This window comes from Streptopelia decaocto (genome assembly GCF_964273445.1).
Source record: "Streptopelia decaocto genome assembly, chromosome: 7".
Lineage (NCBI taxonomy): Eukaryota > Metazoa > Chordata > Aves > Columbiformes > Columbidae > Streptopelia > Streptopelia decaocto.
Genome location: NC_138661.1, coordinates 29,113,568 through 29,134,219, shown reverse-complemented (window position 1 = coordinate 29,134,219; position 20,652 = coordinate 29,113,568). Strand labels below are relative to the sequence as shown.

At 38.6% G+C, this 20,652-nt stretch overlaps 1 protein-coding gene across 3 annotated transcripts in view; it reads left to right on the top strand.

The window, feature by feature from the left end:
* Positions 1-20,652, top strand: part of NUBPL (NUBP iron-sulfur cluster assembly factor, mitochondrial) — an 83,729-nt gene that overhangs the window by 26,993 nt on the left and 36,084 nt on the right. For 2 of the 3 annotated variants that reach the window (XM_082058736.1, XM_082058737.1), the window contains 2 exons: positions 4,647-4,686; positions 4,778-4,868. In XM_082058736.1, coding sequence (XP_081914862.1) covers positions 4,647-4,686; positions 4,778-4,868 — 131 coding nt within the window. Of the gene's footprint in view, positions 1-4,646; positions 4,687-4,777; positions 4,869-12,934; positions 13,064-20,652 lie in introns of those variants that run through there. The other variant, XM_082058738.1, reaches the window with a different exon arrangement.

Genomic DNA, 20,652 nt, shown 5'->3' with positions numbered 1-20,652 from the left:
GCAAGTTTCACAGTCCAGGTTTTGATTCCCTCATCTGTAACATGTAAGAATAATTTCCCACCTCAGAAGCATGTTGTTAGCTAAAAATGTTCATTTTGGGTGCATGGATGTTCCGGAAATGGGCCTTGTATAAAAATTAGGAATTGGGAAACAGAGCATAGCCTGGAGCTTGCAGTGGTAACTATGCTGGCAAACACTTCTGCATTGGTAGTGTCTTCAGAAACATTTGGAAATCAGCATGCAAAGGTCAGTAGGTTGTTTTTAACTGCAAATTTTTACAATTATTGTACTTTTTGATAGATTTAGCTATTGATGTCCCATCTTAAAACAACTTCAAAGTGCCACTTTCCTGCTGGATGACCAAAATCCAGTTAGCACAGACAAGTGACTTCCACTGTTAAGATTTTTTGAAGACAAACATTAAGTAAAATAATTATTATCCTAGGAAGTCTCTGATCTTCCATTATATTGACAAGTTCCAAAAATAGCCAAGTACAATATAAAATCTTCAAGGGGGAGGAAAATCGGAGCTTCTAGTCTTCTCATCTCATGTTTGGATTTTGCCATTGAAATGGTAAAAAACCCTAACTTACCCCATATTTCAGACACTCGAGAACTCTGAGCTACTCCTCTGCGTTAGGGCTTCCTCAGCCAGTGGGCTCAGAATAGGTTTGCTAGGGTGTTGCATGAACTACCATACTATTTAATAATTGTAAGCTACCTTTGCTTTTTCTTAAACAGCATGATGCCTCCTAAGGAGGTGTAGTATAATGTCACCATCTTCTGGAATAATGATCTTTACTAAGCTGATGAGATAAGACTGAATGTAAGCCTTTGTTTGTTCTGCAGATGTCTTCTGAAAACTAAGCCAAGAATTAAAATGTTTCCTTGGGGCTTAACCCCAGTGGGCAACTGAGCACCAAACAGCTGTTTACTCTCCCCCCTCAGGGAGATGAGGAGAAAATCAGAAGGGTAAAAGTGCAAGAACGTGTGGGTTGACATAAAGACAGTTTAAGAAGTAAAGCAAAAGCCGTGCACAAGCAAAGCAGAACCAGAACTTCATTCACTGCTTCCCATGGGCAGGCAGGTGTTCAGCCAGCTCCAGGACAGCAGGGATCCATCATGGGTAATGGTTACTTGGGAATACAAATGTCATCACTCTGAACATCCCCCTGTTGCTCCTTCCTCCAGGTTTTATTGCTGAGCGTGACATCATATGTTGTAGAATATCGCTGTGGTCAGTTGGGCCCAGCTGTGTCTCCTCCCAAACCCTTGTGCAGCCCCAGCCCACTCACTGGTGGGGTGGTGTGAGGACCGGCAAAGGCCTTGATGCTGTGCAAGCATTGCCCTACAATAACTAGAATATCTCTGTGTTATCATCACTGTTTTCATCACAGATCCAAAACACAGCCCCATGCAAGCTACTACGAAGAAATTTATCTCTATCCCAGCCAAAACACTACATATAGCTCTGTACATACATTCTATGCTGTACTAAGCTGTGGCCACCATCGGATGCCTATGTTGGGCTTTCTAGAGGAAATGAATAGAGTGGCTCAGTTAGTCTGCAAGGCTTGATGCTTCTGGGGAAAAAGAGTTAAAAAAAAATTACAAAATGCAGAAGACCCATTCTAATGACTTCAGCTTCTTTCTTCCCTTCATGAGTAGCAATCCAGCCTTCAGACCAGTCCTAGGACTTTTAAAATCAGCAATCTGCTATAATGCTGTCCTGAATTTGCATGTATCTGCCTTTTCCAGTGCCCTACTTGTATCCTACCAGAAAAGTCATTTTATTGACCTTTCATTGGTGCTCTGTTGATCTTATTGATCTGATTCTTATGTTTAGAGAAAACACAGCACCATTTGATTTAGGGCCATCAAGCTAACTGCAAAGTTGTAAATAAGGAAATTTTTTTGATCTCTTGATGACACAGTATTGCTGTGTGTTGTGATTTTAATAAATATGTTTTCTTGCATGTGGGGTTTTTGGGGCGGTATGGTGGACATCTGATAATGGAGAAAGAAGTGTTAACTCTGAAAGCAATGAGAATTAGAGATGTTACTGAGATCTCATTAAACTAAATCTTCTTTACATGTTACGTTTTAGAAAATCTTCATGAGACCCAGGGCGAAGGAGGAGGAATGCCTGTTGCTTTTAATGAGACAAGGCTGATTACCAGAGCCTACTGAAGCACTTCAGATTTGAGATAGTCTTAAGAATGCTTTTTAACAGTAGGCACACAGTGGGATGCTCTACAGTATTTTCTGTTACTTTGAGAATATGAAGAACATTATAGCCAGAATATACAGCAGGTTGTGAATTTTACTTGTGCATTGTATAAATTTGATTAAATCTTGCTGCTCAGAGCAGTTTATAGTCCTTGTTGTTAACCAAAGAAAATTAAGATTTAGTTTTTGTAAAATGAAACTCTGCCATTGAGAAATAAGCAGTGCACTTGTTTAACAACAGAGAGGCCCCTTTGGCTACTCTGTCGGTCAGTGTTTGTGCACTCACAGCAACTCCCCTATTTTACCCACCAAGGTGAAGAACTTCGAGAACTATCTCTGAAGATGGGTCTGTTCTGTGAGATTGGTGTATCTGTCGGGGCTCTACACAGATGAAACCTCCATGCAGGTAGTGGGTGTTGAGGTTGTACCTTCTGGATATTTGACTGACATACTGTAGAGCACTTGGATTGAACTAAGAAGCAGCATAGTATTTTGGTGAGCATTTTTATAATAAATGCATCTTTTCCATTCTTGTTACCCTCCAGTTCATGGACCTCATGTACTGAGCAGTCAAGGGTTGGCCTCCCTCTTTTTTATTTTTTCTCCCTTAAAGTAATTCTTATTTCCATGATAAAAATGAAGGAGACCTTGAATCTCCAGTAATGAATGATGTTGCAGATACTTTTTTTTTCCTGTTTCTTTTCTCACAACCCTCTCATAGGTAAATATTTAGTAATTTTTCTTGAGACTTCTAACAGTGTTATAATTTGCGGCGCTATGTATGTTGTTGGCTGGGGCACCAAAGCAGTGCGTAGAGATGGCTGTAGGCTGAAGTTCCAATGTCATCAGCCTCCTCATAACAGAACTATCTTAGTGAAGGGGGGAGAAATAGGACTGTGATTCCTAGAAATGTGGTCAGACAGTATAACGCCACCAGAATAAGCCCTGACTAAAGTCTGAAAAGAGCTGTGAAGTAGAGAAGAGGTGTGTTACCCTGGTGCAGCGCATCAGTCCAAGCCCATCTCTTTTCCTATATCAGTTCCATACCCATTCCTTAATGCAATAGCCATTCAAGTGATTTGTTTAGCTTCCTTTTTTGTTCTTTTTGATTTGTAAACCAAAACATCCAATTTATTTTCAGCCATATTTCTACAAAATTACATGGCTTGGATGCCTACTTACTTGATTGCTTGAAAGCTTTCATCTATCGAGTTTAGCTGTTCAGTTTGTGTGCTTTTGGGTGTTACTTTGTCTGAATTTGGAGTTCAGCATTGCACTGCATTATATTCACACTGTTTTTATTTTACTAGCTATATGTTTTTTACCTTGGGTGCATCAAGGTTTTCTGTCAAAATGTGTATTATAATATATTTTTTATAGCTTGAAGTATTCTTTTTGTTTTTCTAATGGTTACTGCCTGTGCACGCTCTTAAAATAAACCAGCTGGACCAAATAAAATTCCTCTGGTTCGTGTGTGCGCACCATTTTGAGATAAGGTGTGGATTTATATGGCAGAGACTATTAAGGGGAGTTGTTGGCTTTAATGAGGTTTTGTTTTGAATGCACTTTTTTTTACTTTCTGCTTGTTTGCCCTTTTGCCAGCAGAACAATTACAATATTTCCTCCCCATTTTTTTTTCTTGACACTGGAAAGCATAGGAATATGGAGCATGATAAGGACATTACCTCTGCAGTGTTCAAATAAGCATCTTTTGTTCCTACAGAAATTTTAGAAGTCCTGCAGACTTTGGCCAGGATTTCTTACCTGGAGCTGTTGACACTGTATAGTTTAGGGGCGGCTTTATTTGGTACCTCACCTCTGGGCTTCCAAAGCAGACTTAATACAAGGAGAAGAATACCCCAGAACACTTGTGTGTTAATGGGAACGATCCTCTGATTAATGAGATTAGTGAACAGCAAAGTTTTTAAAAAAATTAAATCCCTTTGTGTTGTGGGACTTTGATTTTGTTCTGATATAAATGACTTGTGTTGTAGGACTTTGATTTTGTTCTGATATAAATGACTCAGCGTTTAGCAAGGTGTTGCTGAAGTAGAAGGCTGCTTAGCAGGGGATTTATGCCTCGCAGCATGGGGTTTTCATACAAATAGATGAAGTTGGTTTCAGCAGCACAAAGTGACATTATGTTATGGGCAAATGCATTGTTATTCTGGCAAAAGATAAGTGAATCAGTAAAATGTAACAACCTAAGAAAAAGTCAGGCCGGGTTCTTGGGTAGAATAGATATATACACATATTGAAGGAATGAGGGGGGGAAAAATAGACAAATGCTTTTAACAAAGAGGGAAAACTGCTCTTAAAAGGAAAAAAAAAAGTGTAAGCTATTTCTTTAATAAAAACTAAAAACAATACCCAAAACCAATTCCACCCCCAAAAAACCTTGTTTGCTTCTGTTTTAGAAAATCTAATGAGGCCCCTTAAGAACTATGGAGTCGCATGGTGAGCATATGTTTTAATTTAAGTCAAGCTTCTTTACAGATGTGCTTTGGTATTGTGCTGGAAAGCTTATGTTTTTGCTTTGTTTTCTCAGCATGTCTATGGGTTTCTTGATAGAAGAGACCGCCCCGGTTGTGTGGAGGGGGCTCATGGTTATGTCAGCTGTTGAAAAGTTGTTGAGACAGGTAAGGACTTAAGTACATATTTGTGTTTCAAACAAATTTGTTATTTTAAAATGCTTTTAACTGACACGAGTGTTCATGACATTATTTCATATACTAGTTGTGAGCTTTTTTGTAGTTTTGGTCTTAAGTTCTTAAGAATTTAGTCTTCAGGTAAGAGGAAAAAATGGCGCTTTTTGCATTTACCTGTTCCCTTGAAATAGAGCTGTTGTTCCATGAATTTGATGAGTGAATCACCCCAATTTGCCTGTCTTCTTATTGCTTTTTATGTTTTTTTATGCAGTTGTTAAAAAAAGGGCATTTTGAAGTTGCCTAAGGATTTGAATGTATAGGTATCAATGCATATTTACCGCTGTATTCCCTTATGTCCTTGTTAATTTCCCAGCACTGAGAGTTCTTGGATGGCATTTGACGTATGACAGGTACATGAGAATCATTATACACTATCTCTGTGTAGTGTAGATAGATTGTTAGTTAATAAATTTCTTGGCATATGGAAGCGAGGTGGCTTTCTTATTTCTTGACAGATTTTTTTTTCCTGCTATTGTGAATAGATCTGTGAAGTGCTAATGAGACAAACAGCTGAAAAAATGCATTAAAGTTGCATGTTTAGACTTTTAAGTGACCCACATTGTTCATGGCTGACATCCATTTCAGGGATTTAATGTATACAACTTGGAGATCAGTGTGTTTCTGTACATTTGCTGTAAGTGCCTCCAAATCTTGTGCTCCCTTAATGACTGAAAAGATTTTTTTGTTTTCAGCCTCTTCCCATTTTTACGGAATTCTCCTCATAACACAGACTTTAGAACAGTTACAATCGCTGCCCTAGTCAGAAAATCCATGTGTCTGCCAAAATTTCAGGAAGAACATCTTTGTCTAGATTTGGCCTTTAAAAGCAAGGGGTGTCCATGCCAGGAGGCTGTTCTGACCTCTGTGTGTGTTGCATTGCGTCGGCCAGGCTCACAAAGACTAGAGCCTAAAACCTTGAAGGTGGAGCTGAATTCAGCACCTGCTGCACTGGCTGCTCCACCCTGGCAGACCGGGGACTGGCAGGCTCCGAGCTGGCACTGCCACCCGTGGTGTCCCCGGCGGGGCAGCATGTGCCAGCATCCTTGCGGAGGGTGCGGGTGATGCTGTGTAATGAGCTCATCGCTCCCTAGCAACCGACAAAGCAGCTCCAGGCTGGCCGATCATGCTGTAGGAACGAGACAGAGTCCATTAGTGCTCAGGGCATCAGCGGTTTTCCTGAGAGTGTTTTTTCTCCCCACAAGCATTTTTCTTTTGCACAATGACCAGGGTAGTCTTAAATCTGTGCTGGAAAAAGTTATTTGCATCTCCTCCTTCGAAGAAAAAAGCTCACGTGAGAACCAGCAGGTTCTATTTGATATACAGGTGATTTTTAGCAAATAACTAATACATTTTCCAGACCAACTCATGCTGGTTTGGTTTTAAAAACTGTGATCTCCCATCTGACATAGTTACTAGTCAGTCTCAAGAAGGGGTTAACTGTAGAACCAACAGTGTTATAGCCTTGGACACCTAAACAAGAGAGGACCACAGCATGTGATGATTTTAAAGACACTATCATTTCATTTTATATTAGAAATAGTTTTGTGATCTGTTGGGGGCTTTGAAATTTTTCCTTGTTTTCTCTCTGATTGGTCTTGTTCGAAAAGTTAAAGTTGCTTGCAAGAGTAAAATACTTCTGCTTTTATTTAACTTTCTAAAGTTGGTCTTAAGATAGCTGCTTTACCTCAACAGCTACATATAAACCATTTAGATTAGCAACATGATCTATAGTATAAGTGTAAGGAGCTTTGGTGCATTCAGACAAGCTGATAAAACATTAAGTTCTTAATGTAATTAAGTCAGCCAGATAGAAAACACAGAGCCTCCCGGACTTTTGCATTAAAAACACTGATGCTGTTTTATAATGGTGTTTATTGTTAGATGGTGGAGGGGTTTTTTTGTTTGTATTAAGAGTATCAAGACTATGCGTTCACTCTGTAAAAAACTTTGGATGCTTGTTTGTTTTTTTCCGTATGAACAAATCTGTTTTCCAGAGTTTATCGTGCTTCAGATACTTCAATAAAACACTGAAGGGCCTAGTTTCCAAATTCATTAATGGGGACTTGTTAACTCATTAACTTGTTAGCTCATAATTGGTCCGTGCCTGTAATGAGTATTTAAATGCTTCTCTTACACTTGCAGCTTATTTAAATTTCTGGGATTCTTACTTTGGAAAATGCATTTGTTAAATGTTTACATTATGTGCTTTCTTACATACATGTATTACAAAGAATGTGGTTACATGCAGTATGCATGTTTGTCCTTCTCTGGTTTTACTTCTTTGGTTGATGAATGCCTTTTCAGCACAATCCAGAGTCCAACCTCATTTTTGTCCCTTTTCACTTCTACTTGCATATGGCCAGGATGTACATTACTTTTCAGCTAAAATACCACCTTTTAAATCCAGGCTCTCTTTTAGCCACATGTCTAGTCTGAGAAGCCACCTTTCTTCCTGTGTGTTGTATAGTGTCAGACTGGTAGATAATGGGGAATAATATTTAAGACCAAAATTAGTGCTTAGTGTTTCTCTGGTAATCCATATCTCATGAACAAGGATGCTTTTCTGGAACACATATGATTGACCTTAAACAGAGTTTGAAGGTAATGTGCCTTGTAATGCAAAATAGAGTAAATAGTTTAGTATACTATATTACTTACATTATATATTGATGTATGTGTATCAAATCAGTATATAAATGAAAAAATATATATCGTATTGAATCTCTAATATCCTACTTTTAATAAAAGTATTGCTCAATAGAAAAGAAAGAAAGGGGTGGTGATAAGTTATTGAAAGAACAAGAAATACATAAGGAAATTTTTTTTTTTTTACCTGTAGTGAAAGTGAACTGCAAACATTAATGGAACATTTGATTCTGTATAAACAAGTTCATAACTCTTTCAGGTAAATAGTTTACATGACATGAAATTATTCGAAGTTTAGTTATGGCTGAGAAGTGACTACTTTTTCACATAATTAGATGTACTGCAGGCCTGTTTACACTGCAGGCTGATCTTTTTCTCTTATCTGGGTTTTAACTTTTCCCATTTCCCTGCTGCAATTATCTTCATGTAAAAATTCTTTCACCCCTGTTAATACTTCCTGTGAATCTTGCTTGGCTATAGGTGAGGTGGAAGAGAGTATTTTTTTGTTTACTTGAGTATTTTAAAAAATAGCTCTTTTCTCTGAAGATATCTTTAAAACCCAGGTAAGGAAATTTTGGTAGCTCTCCAGTGTCATCTGTAGCACTAGGCTTTTACTATTATATTCAGTTTTCACTTGACAAGCACTTCAGAAGCTGCCTACTCTTTTGTATAGTCCTGTTCAGCACTTGTTCCCTTACTCTCTGTGTGTCTCGACTCAGTGCTGTGGTACTTGGTTCAGATTAAACAAGCTACCTCAAAGTGTGTCATCTTGGTATATTTACTGCGGGAGCGACTTCTGGTTAACCTTTAGGCTAAGTGTAGTAAAGATACTAAATACTTTGAGAGTTCCATAAAGCCTGCACTTGAACAGTAATGTGTCTGAAAAGATCTGTTGAAGTATCAAGTAGACAACTAAGAACTGTAGAAATGTAAAGATTATTTTGAAAAAAAAAAAAGGCAAGCAAAACTTGTTGGCTGGTTTAAACTGCTTTGCAACAGGGATTTTAAATGGTCATCGCCATGGTCCCATACAGTCTGTATAGTAAATTTTCTAGCACCATTCTCATTTCTGTCTGAGGAGATCTTGACAGGTCAGTCAGTGGAAAAGGCGCAAAGAGAAGGGTATGGGCGCAATCCTGAATGGACCCGGGAGTGGCATGAGTTCTACCTCCTGGAGTATATTGTAGTCATTGCTCAGCTGAAGGGTTGGAGGAGTGACGCTCTCTTGGCTGCTGAAGTCATAGCAGCAGTACAAACGGGATGGGTTTCTTGTTGAGGCAGTAATTGGTAGGACTTTTAATACGAAGGAGAGTGTTGAACTCTGTCTTATTCTACATAAGTTATCAAGTTGAAATACCATCAGAGAAGGAAAAAGTTCAGTATGCAGCAGACAAGTAAATTTTCCTATTAAAAGAAAAAAAGGTACGTAGAGTATGAGTGCGTATTTCAGCATGCAGTGTTCTCCTTGTATCTTTGCCATATCATTAGATAAAGTTTTAGCACTACTGGAAGCAAACATTACCTACACAACGTGGATTACAGATGTCAGCAATTCTTTTAAGTGCAAATAGTCCCCTTGGAACTAGCCCAAAAATCTGTGTTCTTTTCAAGGCAGGAGTCTCTGGTTGATTAACATCCTTAACAGGATTCGTTACCCTGACATGGCATTTTAACCAATGTTTTTGCAGGCTAGTCAGATCTTACCTGGTAAGACTCTTGTATTTCTTCCTTATCATGCTTCTCTAGAGTCTCAAGGACATTCTGTGCATTGCAAGCATCCTTGGTATAGTATGGCTATAAAGTAGAGCCTCAGTGCTCTTAAGTGTATTGTGAGCTCTAAAGGTTCCTTAGATTTACCTGATGAGGACAGACACATTTTCCCAGAGAGATGATAAAGCTTTTCTTGGAGTGGCTCAATTCTAATGAGTTCCTAAAATATTCTTCTTATTAATTGTAATTCCTCCATCCCTTTCTTGCTGCTTCCTTTAGCACTACTTTAGTGCCTCTGTTTTATAAAAGGTATGTATTGAAAGAAAATTAAAATAAAGCAATTGGAAAGGAAAGAATGCAGGGAACTTAGCAGGAAGCAAATTATATAAAACTTGGAATGCAGAGCAGTTGCACATGAGCAAAAGGAAACAAGGCTTTGTACTCTGAAGCGTGGACAGGTTTTATCTCCTGTGGATTCATGTTGAAAACCATAAATTCAGCAGAAGAATGATCAAAAATATTTTATTAGCTCAACCCAAAGCTGAAAAGGGCTATAGTCTGAAGATCCAGCCTTGTCCTTAGAAAAACTTTACCTCAGTTTATGCGAACATTGTAATTTACATAATTTTGAAAGTTTGGTCTGAGATGGAGATTTTGCGTGTTGCTTTCCTTCTGAAGCTGTCCTGTACTAAGAGAAGAACTGCCTCAAAACCAGCTCTTCCAGAGGTAATGGTGGCATGGAGTGTGTATGTGTGAATATACGTATGTGTACTCAAACCTTTTCTGTAGCATATTTCTCTGATGCTTAGTTATCATACATAAGTAGTTGGAGAGTATCATATGTTATTTGGAATAGGGAAGATGCAGACAGATGGATAAATTGTCTTTGAAATATCGAGCAGACTGTGGGTTGTGAGGTCTGGGATATTTCAAGAGCCTCCATGAAAAAGCTGTCATAAAAGCAGCAGTGGAGTGAACGGAACAGTAAAAATTTATGTTTAAAGATTTGGGGTTAGATTAACTTGGAAACAGTAGTAGTATTTAAATATTGGGAGAGCCAAGACTGTGGAGGCTCTGTTGTTGTGGGCTGTTGATCATTGCCTGAAATGGCTCATCTCTGTAGATGTTCAATACTGGTTTTGTTCGACCTGCATCAGTTAGTAGATGGATATGTGCATGTGTGTTTATAACACACTGTGTTAAACATCAGATTCTTCAGCTTACACATTTTCACAATTTTGTACTGTCTTGCTTACCTGTGTGTATAAATACATTTCTTACAAACAGAACAATGGAGGAGCTAAGGGAAACCATTCCAAATTAGAAGGAATGATGTATATTTAATTTGGAAGCAACACACAACAAGAACATTGCCAGTAAGGTAGTTAGGTACTACATGCAGACCCGTCTGCCTGATGGATTAGTATAGTTTACTAAGAGTTGTCCTTTGGCTTCTGTTTGTGTCCTTTTTGTGGGACCATGGAAGTTTCATTCCGTACTGTGTGTTCAGCACTGTACTGAGTTATCATTTCTTGAAAGATGCAAAAAATACAAAGACTGGTATTTATGATTTCCAGGTAAATCTAAACTTTTCTTTGATGCTTTTTAGTATTTATGAAATAAATTTATTTTACTTCAGTACAAGTTGCCTGGAGAGATTCTAGAATCTCTCTTTTGGAAGATATTTTTTTTTCCTTTAGTCTTGTTATCAGTGTCATCCCTGAGTATTTTACAGTGTAAATTGGACAAAGAAAAAATGCAAAGCTAGCAGCAAATAACATGTTAAAATAAGAAGTTACACATGTAAAATAACAGAGAGCATCTGCCACAGTTTATTGTCGCCCTGGAGTAAATGGTGACACATCTTTTATGTCCAGATATTTTAGAAGAAAAGTTCAAGAAAGATAAGTGGGAATGAGTTCAGGAATGGACTCGGGAGACATGGATTTGAAGGCTAGCATGTTTTTAAGTGTTTGCTGGGCAGGGTTACTGGTGCTACTTCTGTATATGAAAAATTTCAAAATGTGGGCTACAGTAGACACTTAATGCCACTCTTCCACTAATAAAGAAGTGAAGTCTGTTTTGGCTGGCTTTTGTTTGGTTGGTTTGTGGTTTGTTTGTTTGTTTTTTGGGACTTGGGTGTTGCTGTGCTGGACACGGCAGCTTCTGAGGGGCAGGTGTCCTGCCAAAGCCTGGGCTGGAGTCACTGCGTACCTGGGATGGTGGGAATAGGTCACTTGTCATTCTCACTTGTCATTCGCAGTGGTACTGTCTGGGGGCTACTTTTGCCTCCTGGATTTACCTCCATACTCTTTGGCACTGTCTTAGGAGAAAATGTGCAAGACTTAGATTTTAAGGGTACCAAAAACTTCTTATCATTCAGATCCATGGCTTGGGAAAATTGGTGTGAAGTTTGGTTTTTGCTGTGTTTCACCACTTCCGTGGTAAATGTAATTGGGGGCTTGCTCAAAGATGAAATTATTATTAGTGTAGGCAAAAACCCATTTCTTGTCAGTATAAAATTAGTGAGAGAGTATATTGGTGGATGAGAGGGAGCAGTGAAATGAGATTTGTCAGAGAATGACACGTATTGGGTCAGGAAGAATATGACAATAACAAGCTGATGGCTCTGATTTTTTGCAGCTATATTTTGAATGGATCCCAGAATAGTAATAGTGAGTCAATGATGAAAATTATTCTTGTTGTAAATGTAAAGAGCAAGTGAGGAAAAAGCACTGCAATGCAGTGCAGTGCTTTTCTTGAGGGTAGATTTTATTTTCAACACTTTTTGGTTTAGTAAGGGCACTCTATGAGGAGATTACCATTGAAGGCATTTAACTTGCATTATGGCAGTAAATTTTAGAGACAGGAAAAGAGTAAGATGCTGCAGTGGTAAGTTGTAGCAACCATGGTCAGAAACATGAATAGCTCTTCGTATGTTTTTCAGTCTTTTATCTTTTTGCCTTTTAATACACGTTTAAGAGTCTGTGAACACTTGTTTGTTTATCAACAGATGAGGTGTACCTAAGGGCGTATGCTAATTGCTAATTGATATTGTTTTCCTCTTTCTATATTTTGTGTTTTGTTAATTTCAAAACTGAATTGTCTTTCACAATATTCATGTATTTATTCAGTCTGCAGGTAACTGAGGAATTGAGGCAATAGTCTCTATCAGGGTATTTACAGTTTACATTTCACAGAGCTAAACAAAGCTGTGCTTATATTATAAACTACAAAGAAGTGTTAATACTTTGCAGTGTGTAATTCTAAAATACAGTAGTCTCACCAGGTGTCACTACAGTGAAAAATTTGCCAGCATTTCAGCAATTACAGAAATATTTCTTCTGTTTTATTTTTCTGTTTTGAGTTATCTTAGCCTGAGGTGGGCATGCAGGTTATTGGTTCAGGCTAAAGTCTTTACAGCTTGGGGAAAAAAAAAGTAAAAAAGGTAAGTTTAGACATCCCTGCTCTTCAGAACAGTAAAAGCACTTGAATCTTCAGGGAGTTGGGATGCTTTTTATTTTTATTTTTGTGTTCCAAAGTATGAAAATGAAAAGATACAGACATGTCATCCCTGCAGATAAGATCACTGATATTATGTATTTGTTCTATTTAGAAAGGTCAAGATCTGCTGTTGAGATATTTTGGAAAGCCGAGCAACACTCAACAATAAATAGCGGCCGAACTTTGCAGTGCTAAGACTGCATTTTGGTATCCTACCAAGACTGCAACAACGGCTGCCAGACAGTAAACAATAGCTCTGAATGCTTGTAAGATTTTTTTTTTTCTTATATCTTTAATAAGCTTTAATTTAAAGCAAGGAAGGTCAACTGTCATCCCTCATTTTATCACTGAAATTAAGGAAACTGTTTCAAGGGCAAGATAAGCAGGTGACCCACTCATCCCGTATGAAAGAATTTGTTTTTAAAAATGCTTTAACTGATTTTATTTTTTTTTTAACATTTATTTTGCTAAGTGTGAAGGATGGAGAAACTAATTCTTATCCAGAGTCCACTGAAATAAATGGAAATCCTGACAGTAATTTCTACACCGTGTTTTGTTTGTGATGTTGATGTTTAGAAAAGCTTGGTACAGGAATTTGTATAATCATCACCAGTTTGCTCACTTGCAGATAGTCACCTTGAAAGTTCCTGTCTGTCCAGAGGGAGCTGCCTTAACCAGTCCCAATCAATGTGTACATATTTAAAGGAAATTATTGTACTTCCTGGAGATTAGAAGCTAAACATAGATTCATAGATCTACTGTGGCCAAAAGTGGGGGACATGACAGAAGGTTTCTGCTTTGCACCCCTCTGCCCCCTCGGTTCATTCCCTATGGCGTGGGGAGTATTCCTGCCCTCACGCTGGGACACTGTTCCTCTGTGCTTTGGGATGGATGTGATTGAATGAATATGGGCTTGATTCTTTCTTTTTGTTTCTGGCTGAAGCTACAAAACCTGTTCTGTTGCCTTTCTTCCCCTAATGAAGGAAGCAAGATCTATACAGATCCCTGTTGCTTTATTGGCTCACATTAGCAGCTGATATGAAAAGGGATTATCGTCTCTGAAGGGAATTGACAGTCACAGAACGAAGTGTTAGGAAAGCCAGAAGAAAACAAAAACATTAGCCAACATCTTACTGCTGAACTGGAAGCATTTGCAGTAAATGTATTTTAACTGTCTTTGAGGATTAAAAAAAAAAAAAGCCTAACAACATAGTGAGAATGTATTTACAGCAAACATTTCTTGGCCTGGTTCCCCTGGTTCCTCAGCTGTCATGGTTATGACTGTGCAGCTACTGCTGCTGTGGGAACAGGCTGTGAGAGTGTTTCCTTTGCTCTGCTTCCAGTAGCCTCGTCTCTCACCCAGATTACACAGGTATGCATGTGTCTGTCCTCTTTTGCATGGAACAAAACAAACACAAAACAGGCAACTGTTTTGCTGGTTTTGCTGACTAGGCAGGAAGAAATGGCAGAGTTCAGGGTGTCAAGGTGGCTCTGCTGGGGTAGAACTGATTTTTTTTTTTTCCATTCTCTCTCTCTCCGCCCCCCCCCGAACTTTTAAAGGAAGCTGGTTTGAGGTTTAAGGTTTCTCTGCAACGAAGTTCAGAACATTCTGCCTAAATGGCATCCAGCTTCATTCTTGGAAAGAGTTGATGATTTAAGGATGTTCCTAGGTGTTTGCTAAACAGGAGTAACTGGTGGTGGAGGAGCTAGGAAGAGAGAAGGCACTACTTGTCATTTTTTCTAAATGAAGCTTCCATTATGTACCTGAAAAAATTTAAAAAATAGTAGACATCTGGTGCTACTCTTCTATTTTCTCTATTCTCGACCAATAAGGGTGTCCTTTCTTTCTAGCTCCCGTAGCTTAGATGCAAAAAGGGACTTGGGTGTTGCTGTGCTGGACATGACAGTGCCTGAGGAGCAGGTGTCCTGCCAAAGCCTGGGCTGGAGCCACTGCGTACCTGGGATGGTGGGAACAGGTCACTTGTCATTCCCAGTGGTACTGAGAGGTTACTTTACCCTCCTGGAGGTATCTTCACACCCTTTGGGAGTACCTTAGCAGAACAGGTGCAGTATCTTAGAGTGCTGAGGGTTAGAGCATGGTGTGGAACAAATGGAAGTTAATGGTGTAAGTCAAAATTGGTAGGTTCACCAGCTGGAAGTGAACAACACTGAAGACGTTGAGCGAGAGGACTATTAGGAAAAGCCTGTGGGACGTGTCTCACTTTCTGTCTATGTCCTGAGTTTCAGCACCTAATTGCTGCCTGTGTTGAACAGCTCTGTACAGCAGAGATTTACAGCCAAAATTGAATGTCTTCTGTTAGGTGCCAAGACCTTTCTTTTGGTTTAACTTGACAGGCTTATTCTCTGTTCATAATGACAGCCTGGGAAGGTTCCATAACCATTCAGCCAGGACATGGGAACTGCAAGTTCAGTTACTTTCTCAGTTTAGCTTTTAAGCCTGTATTTCCCACTACCCGGGAAAGTGCCCAGAAATCCTTTACAGCGGTCAAACCCTTCTGCTCTACAGCTGGGGATGCAAAGATTTCTGGGGCCAGGACTAGATGTGTGAAGGGGGAACATGACCCGTGCTATGCAGGAAATTCAGCTTATCTGAAGTTTCAGCTTTCCAGGTGAATATCTCAGCTACTGACCTTATGTAGGGTCCTGGTGGCTTTATGGCTTTTGCGTTCTTGGTTGTACAATGGCTCAGGTAAATGCCAGCTGCCTGAAAAATTGAAACTCATACCTTCCAATTCATAGATAGGTTCTCTAATATATCTAATTATGCTATTAATAGCCACAATAATAACAGCACAACCACAGGCTTTTTTTTTTTTTAATGGATATAAGTGCTCAGTTTTGTGTTGGATTCGGTGTTATCACTGGCAGGTGTGTTTAGAGCATGCCTCTAAATTGAAGGTTCTACATTTTGTGCAGCCTTGTGGTGACTTCTTGTTGGGACTATTGACTGTTATGCTCCAAGGAGATTCAAGCAGACTCTCCAATGCTGGTTTCATTAGCAAATGTAGACTATTTTGAATTCAGTGACTGGGGGGGAGGCTGTATCCTTGTGAATTTTAAATATGGGATGTTTGCAGGATGTATTTTTGTCCGTATTTGTGAAAAACAGATTATTTTAAAAAACCCAAACCATTTTATTATTGAAAATTAATGTTTAACCTCAAGGCTACTATTCTGAGATCTGCTAACATCTCACCAGACAAAAAAAACTAATCCTATATTGAGATTTACTGTCTTTTGACCTTAGTTAAGCAGTCTACATCAAATTCATTCTATTCCAGTTTTTATATTGCACAATTTATATTCATATTGGACGGTTTTCTTCAGCAGCATTTTAAGTGACTTGAATATCATGTTGTTGTCTTCTGTAATCCTTGTTTTGAAGGCCTTAGACTGGTCTCTTGTACAAGTTCCCTTTTCTGTACAAAAAAAGTGTTATACATTGTACTTAAGAAACAGAATATTCTGACTTTTAAAATCTAATTATATTTAGTTTTCATGCTGATTTAAAATCGGTGTCTTGATGATGGGCACGAAATGGTGCCTATATTAGTCTGTTGGTACCCCAGTAAGGAATTTATTAATTTTCCTGTAGAAGCAGAATATGAACTGAAGCTTAAGGAAGTTAAATAACTTGAGAAGTAGGAACGTTGCTTTCCATTGCATAGCTTAAGCATTCAGTCTTAAACTATACATCAGCTTCTAATATAGGCTAAAATACGTAAGGGGAGTGGGCTTAATAAGCTTGTCCCTTTTCATATTTGTTGCCAACACTTGTAATATTTTCTTCTGTTATTGTAGGGAAAATCTGAATCAGACAGCATATATAAATTTTATGAGCTTAAATTGCGTCATGATAATACTGCCTTAGACATGTGTTGTTGGCTTTGGGTTTGATAACTAAATGGTGCTTTTGCCTTTTGTATTAGTAGGGAGAGCTCAAAGAGAATTTATGGTTTAGATGATGTTCTTAACATAACTGCATCAACCTGGTGATTAGTTTAATTAGATGGTGTGATGCTAGCCCACTTTCTTCTGATTTGTTCACCTTTATATCACTTCTGTGTTTTATTGCTAAAAGACATAGGAACATAAATTTGCCTAGTTACGTCTTTCTTTTCTAGATGTTGTTATTATGCAGCTGAACTACAGACAGTTCTGTGTCATAAAACAAGAAAAAAAAAGGTGTATTATTGAGGAAAAGTTTCTGCAAGTTATGTAGTGCAGACTGTGAGTCAGGTGTGGAGAGAGCAGATCAGTGATGAATCTCAAGACAGCATAGTAAAAGTTTGGTTCTCAAACTGTCACCTTTTAGAGAAAAAGTGCTTTGAATCCCTGGCAACCAGGAATCTCAGCTCATGGAAGTTTTTGTAGTAACACCTTGAACCTAGTGGAAGCGTCTTTTATATGTAGTAGTTCTGATACAGTCTCTGTCAGTCATGCTGGGAATGCCCAGAACTATTAGTTTTCAGTCATCCCCAGAGAGTGTTTCCGGTCTCTCAGGACCATGGCTGGCACCCCACAGCTCAGTGCCGTCGTCCCTTCAGGCTGACACAACGTGACTGGGCTTTCTGAAGGTGAGCAAGAGCCCAGTGTTGAGTTCCCTCCCCCTGTCTCCTGGAGTGCCTTGTGGAGAACAACCTCTTTATTGTCATCTTCTGGGAGTTCTTTAGTTTTGTGACAGAAATTTCAGGCTACTGCATTTGCCTCCAGTTCTTAACGTTATTAAAAGCTATCAGGGAGGAGAAGGCCAGTTTCTGGTTTGGTTGTTTAGTTGAACAGGACTCTGGCTTTCTTCCTGGGCACTTATTTCTAAAAGTTACTCCTAGTCTATATTGAGAAAGAATCAGAGAATTTCCTTCTCTTTGTGGAAAAGTCTTTGGAGCAAACTGTTGTTATGCTTCACCTCAGTTCCTCTCTGAACTTGGTGGAGCAGGCTGCTGAGGAATACCTTAGAGGGAATTTGAACTGTTGCATTGCATCTGTTTTTTCCTGGTGTTGGATTGCAAGGCTTTGCGATTGCTTAAGCATCAGAGGACAGGTCGAAGGGGCAGTCATCTTTGTTCTGAAAGTGTCAAGTTGCATTAAGCACTGTGGAATATCCTGCTATGGTATAAGTAGTTATTTCGCTACCAGAGAGAAAGTTTCTACAGGGACTAAAAATCTTCTGTTTTATGTCTGGGAAATGTCTCCTTTATCAAATATTTATGAAAATAAATATAAATATGTTTTAATTAAAATGCCATGTTTCTTTATACTATTCCTAAACTATCTGTTTTGCTACTTCACAAAACTACTTATTCGTTCCCAATGTCTATGTATGTTTAAGCAGAATCTTTTAAGGAATTTTTCAATGAAATAAATATTTGTTTTATATTGACTGAACAGATGTAAATATTTGTGAACAGTTATATACACATACATATTCATTTAACAACATCATTCCTTACCTTTATGTTCTTCAGCTGTTTGCCTGTATTAAATCATTTATATACGCAACCAAGTAGGTAGGAGGAGGGGGGGTCTGGCAGGACCAGACTGTGAGCTGCCTGCCATGGAGCTCTTGGTTCTGTGCTGCTGCTGTTGGGAGTTTGGCTGCCACATCTGCACCTGCAGCACTGCTTGATTGAAACTCTGCATGCATTCCTCTTAATAAGAACAAATAAATAACATCTTCTGTTATTTACCAAACACCGGGATTACTTCAAAACCACAAGTAGCAATCCCTCTTCTGTGCTAATAGTCTATCACTTCTGCCTCATGCTCAGAGGATGCTCAGGCTTCATTCCTCAGCAGAAATGCGATCTGTAGCTCTATGTTCTACCTTGGGTTTAACTTGCTATATGGAACCCTTACTCAAAATGCATATCTGGTATGTTGATTATGAATTGTCACATAAACAGAGTGATTGATTTAAGTAATTTACATAGAAGCATTCATGAGGTTTCTGAGCAAGGGAAAATACACAGAAGCACATGGCACTTAATTACATTGCTTAACAATAAATGTCAAGTTAAACCTTTTTAAAAAAAGATGAATGCTATACTTAAGGAAAGCGCAATTACATTTCTATGGTTTGAAGTGTTATACACACTGTATATATTAGAGGGGCAGAGATATTAACACTACTGTACATGCAAAGGTGTTGACAGATTTCAGATGCTACAAGACAGCTTTTGTAACCACTGTCCATTTATTGCTTGCAAAGGGAGCTCATTTAATGTGCTGTTAATCTGAGCTCATTTTCTGGTGTGCAACTGCATTTGCATACAGACACACTTCTCAGAACTGATTGAGAACATGAGGAATACTGGTCCTGATTTGGTAAATTGTTGCATATAAACAGGATTTGCATTCAAATTAGTGTTTTGTATCACCGCCTGATTGATTATATGTCCCATTTTAATAATGTTGAATGAATGGCAATAGTAGATTTCAGAAAGCCAATGCTCTGATTATATGCTCTAATTCTAAATTTAATTAAAGATGTCTTTCCCTTGTTTTGCTCTCCTCTCTCCCCCTTTGCTTAAATTTAGTAACAGACCTGGAATTTCTTCTCCCATTAAATAATGTGTACACTTATATAACAAATTGTTATACTTCCCAAATTACATTCAGTAATTTGTTTAATAAAAGACAGTTATACTGCTTCTGTATTCCTGTGGGAGGGTAGTGGAGGAGCAACCGAATTCCACAGTGTTCATCATCTGGTTCTTGCGGAACAGCAGAGAATAAGAGGAAGCCTACAGAGAGAAATGGGGTGAGATGCAGAGTTTCCCAACCGAAGTCTGAGCAAATCCATGTTGTTTAGAGAACACTGCTCACTGGGCAAAGACACTGGCTCAGTTCTTTTCAGCAGTTATAGCCGTGTCATTGTGGTGCAGCTCTTCATCTTCACCCTGAATTTCAAATGAAAGAGCATAAAATTGTGAGGACAACTCTCTGACTACATCCTTTTTTTTTTTTTAAAATTAAAAATCAGTTTTAATGAGAAGTGATTTTTCCAATCTATTTTGCCATCTGACTTCCACCAGTTCAGTGCCACAGCAGCAGCATAACTCAGAAAGTAGTTCTCACTTATATTCAACACTTGTGTACAGAGACATATTCACTGTTGCCTTTTCTGAACTGGAGTGACAAAAGGCTGTCTCAGTCCTACTCTGTGCAGCAGCAGCAGCACATCCTCTCCACTGCTGCTGGGATGGTGTGGCTTCTCCATTTTTCTGTTCTCAGATTTATAAATACTATAATGGAGCACAATTCATTTGATAAAGACAGCTCATTTCATTTTTTCAGTCCATGAATTTGAAGAAAATATATGAAATAAGATGGTTTCAGTGCCATAAATTAAGCATTATAATTTAATTGCACTATGTGTTAACAGAGTATTTTTCCTGTTGCCTAGCAATGAGATTTACCATGAGATTCACCATGTGCTTAAAATTCCACTATTAGCTTCTGTTTTCAGAGGTTTATAACTTTAATAAAAAATTGTACTCATGGAACAATCCAGAAAGTGCATGTTGGAAGTTCTTTTAGATGTTATGGAGTCACATACTAAGGAAGCTGGAGGAAGAAATTTTTGGTGCCCTTTGATTTCTGTACCCATTCTACTGTATGTGGTAATTTTGGAGCAACAATTGCTTTGTGTGTTCCTGAAGCAGTAAGCTATTTATAAAAGTATCCTTTTACTTTAAAGCTCTGAGAGGAAGACATTTTTACCAAGGCAGCTACCTCGGCTCAGAAGAGCAGCAGAGCGCCAAGGAAAGGGTTTGGGTGCCGGCACTGGAGGTCTCTTCTCCATTGGCGTTCCACGTGGTGGTGGAATAGGGCT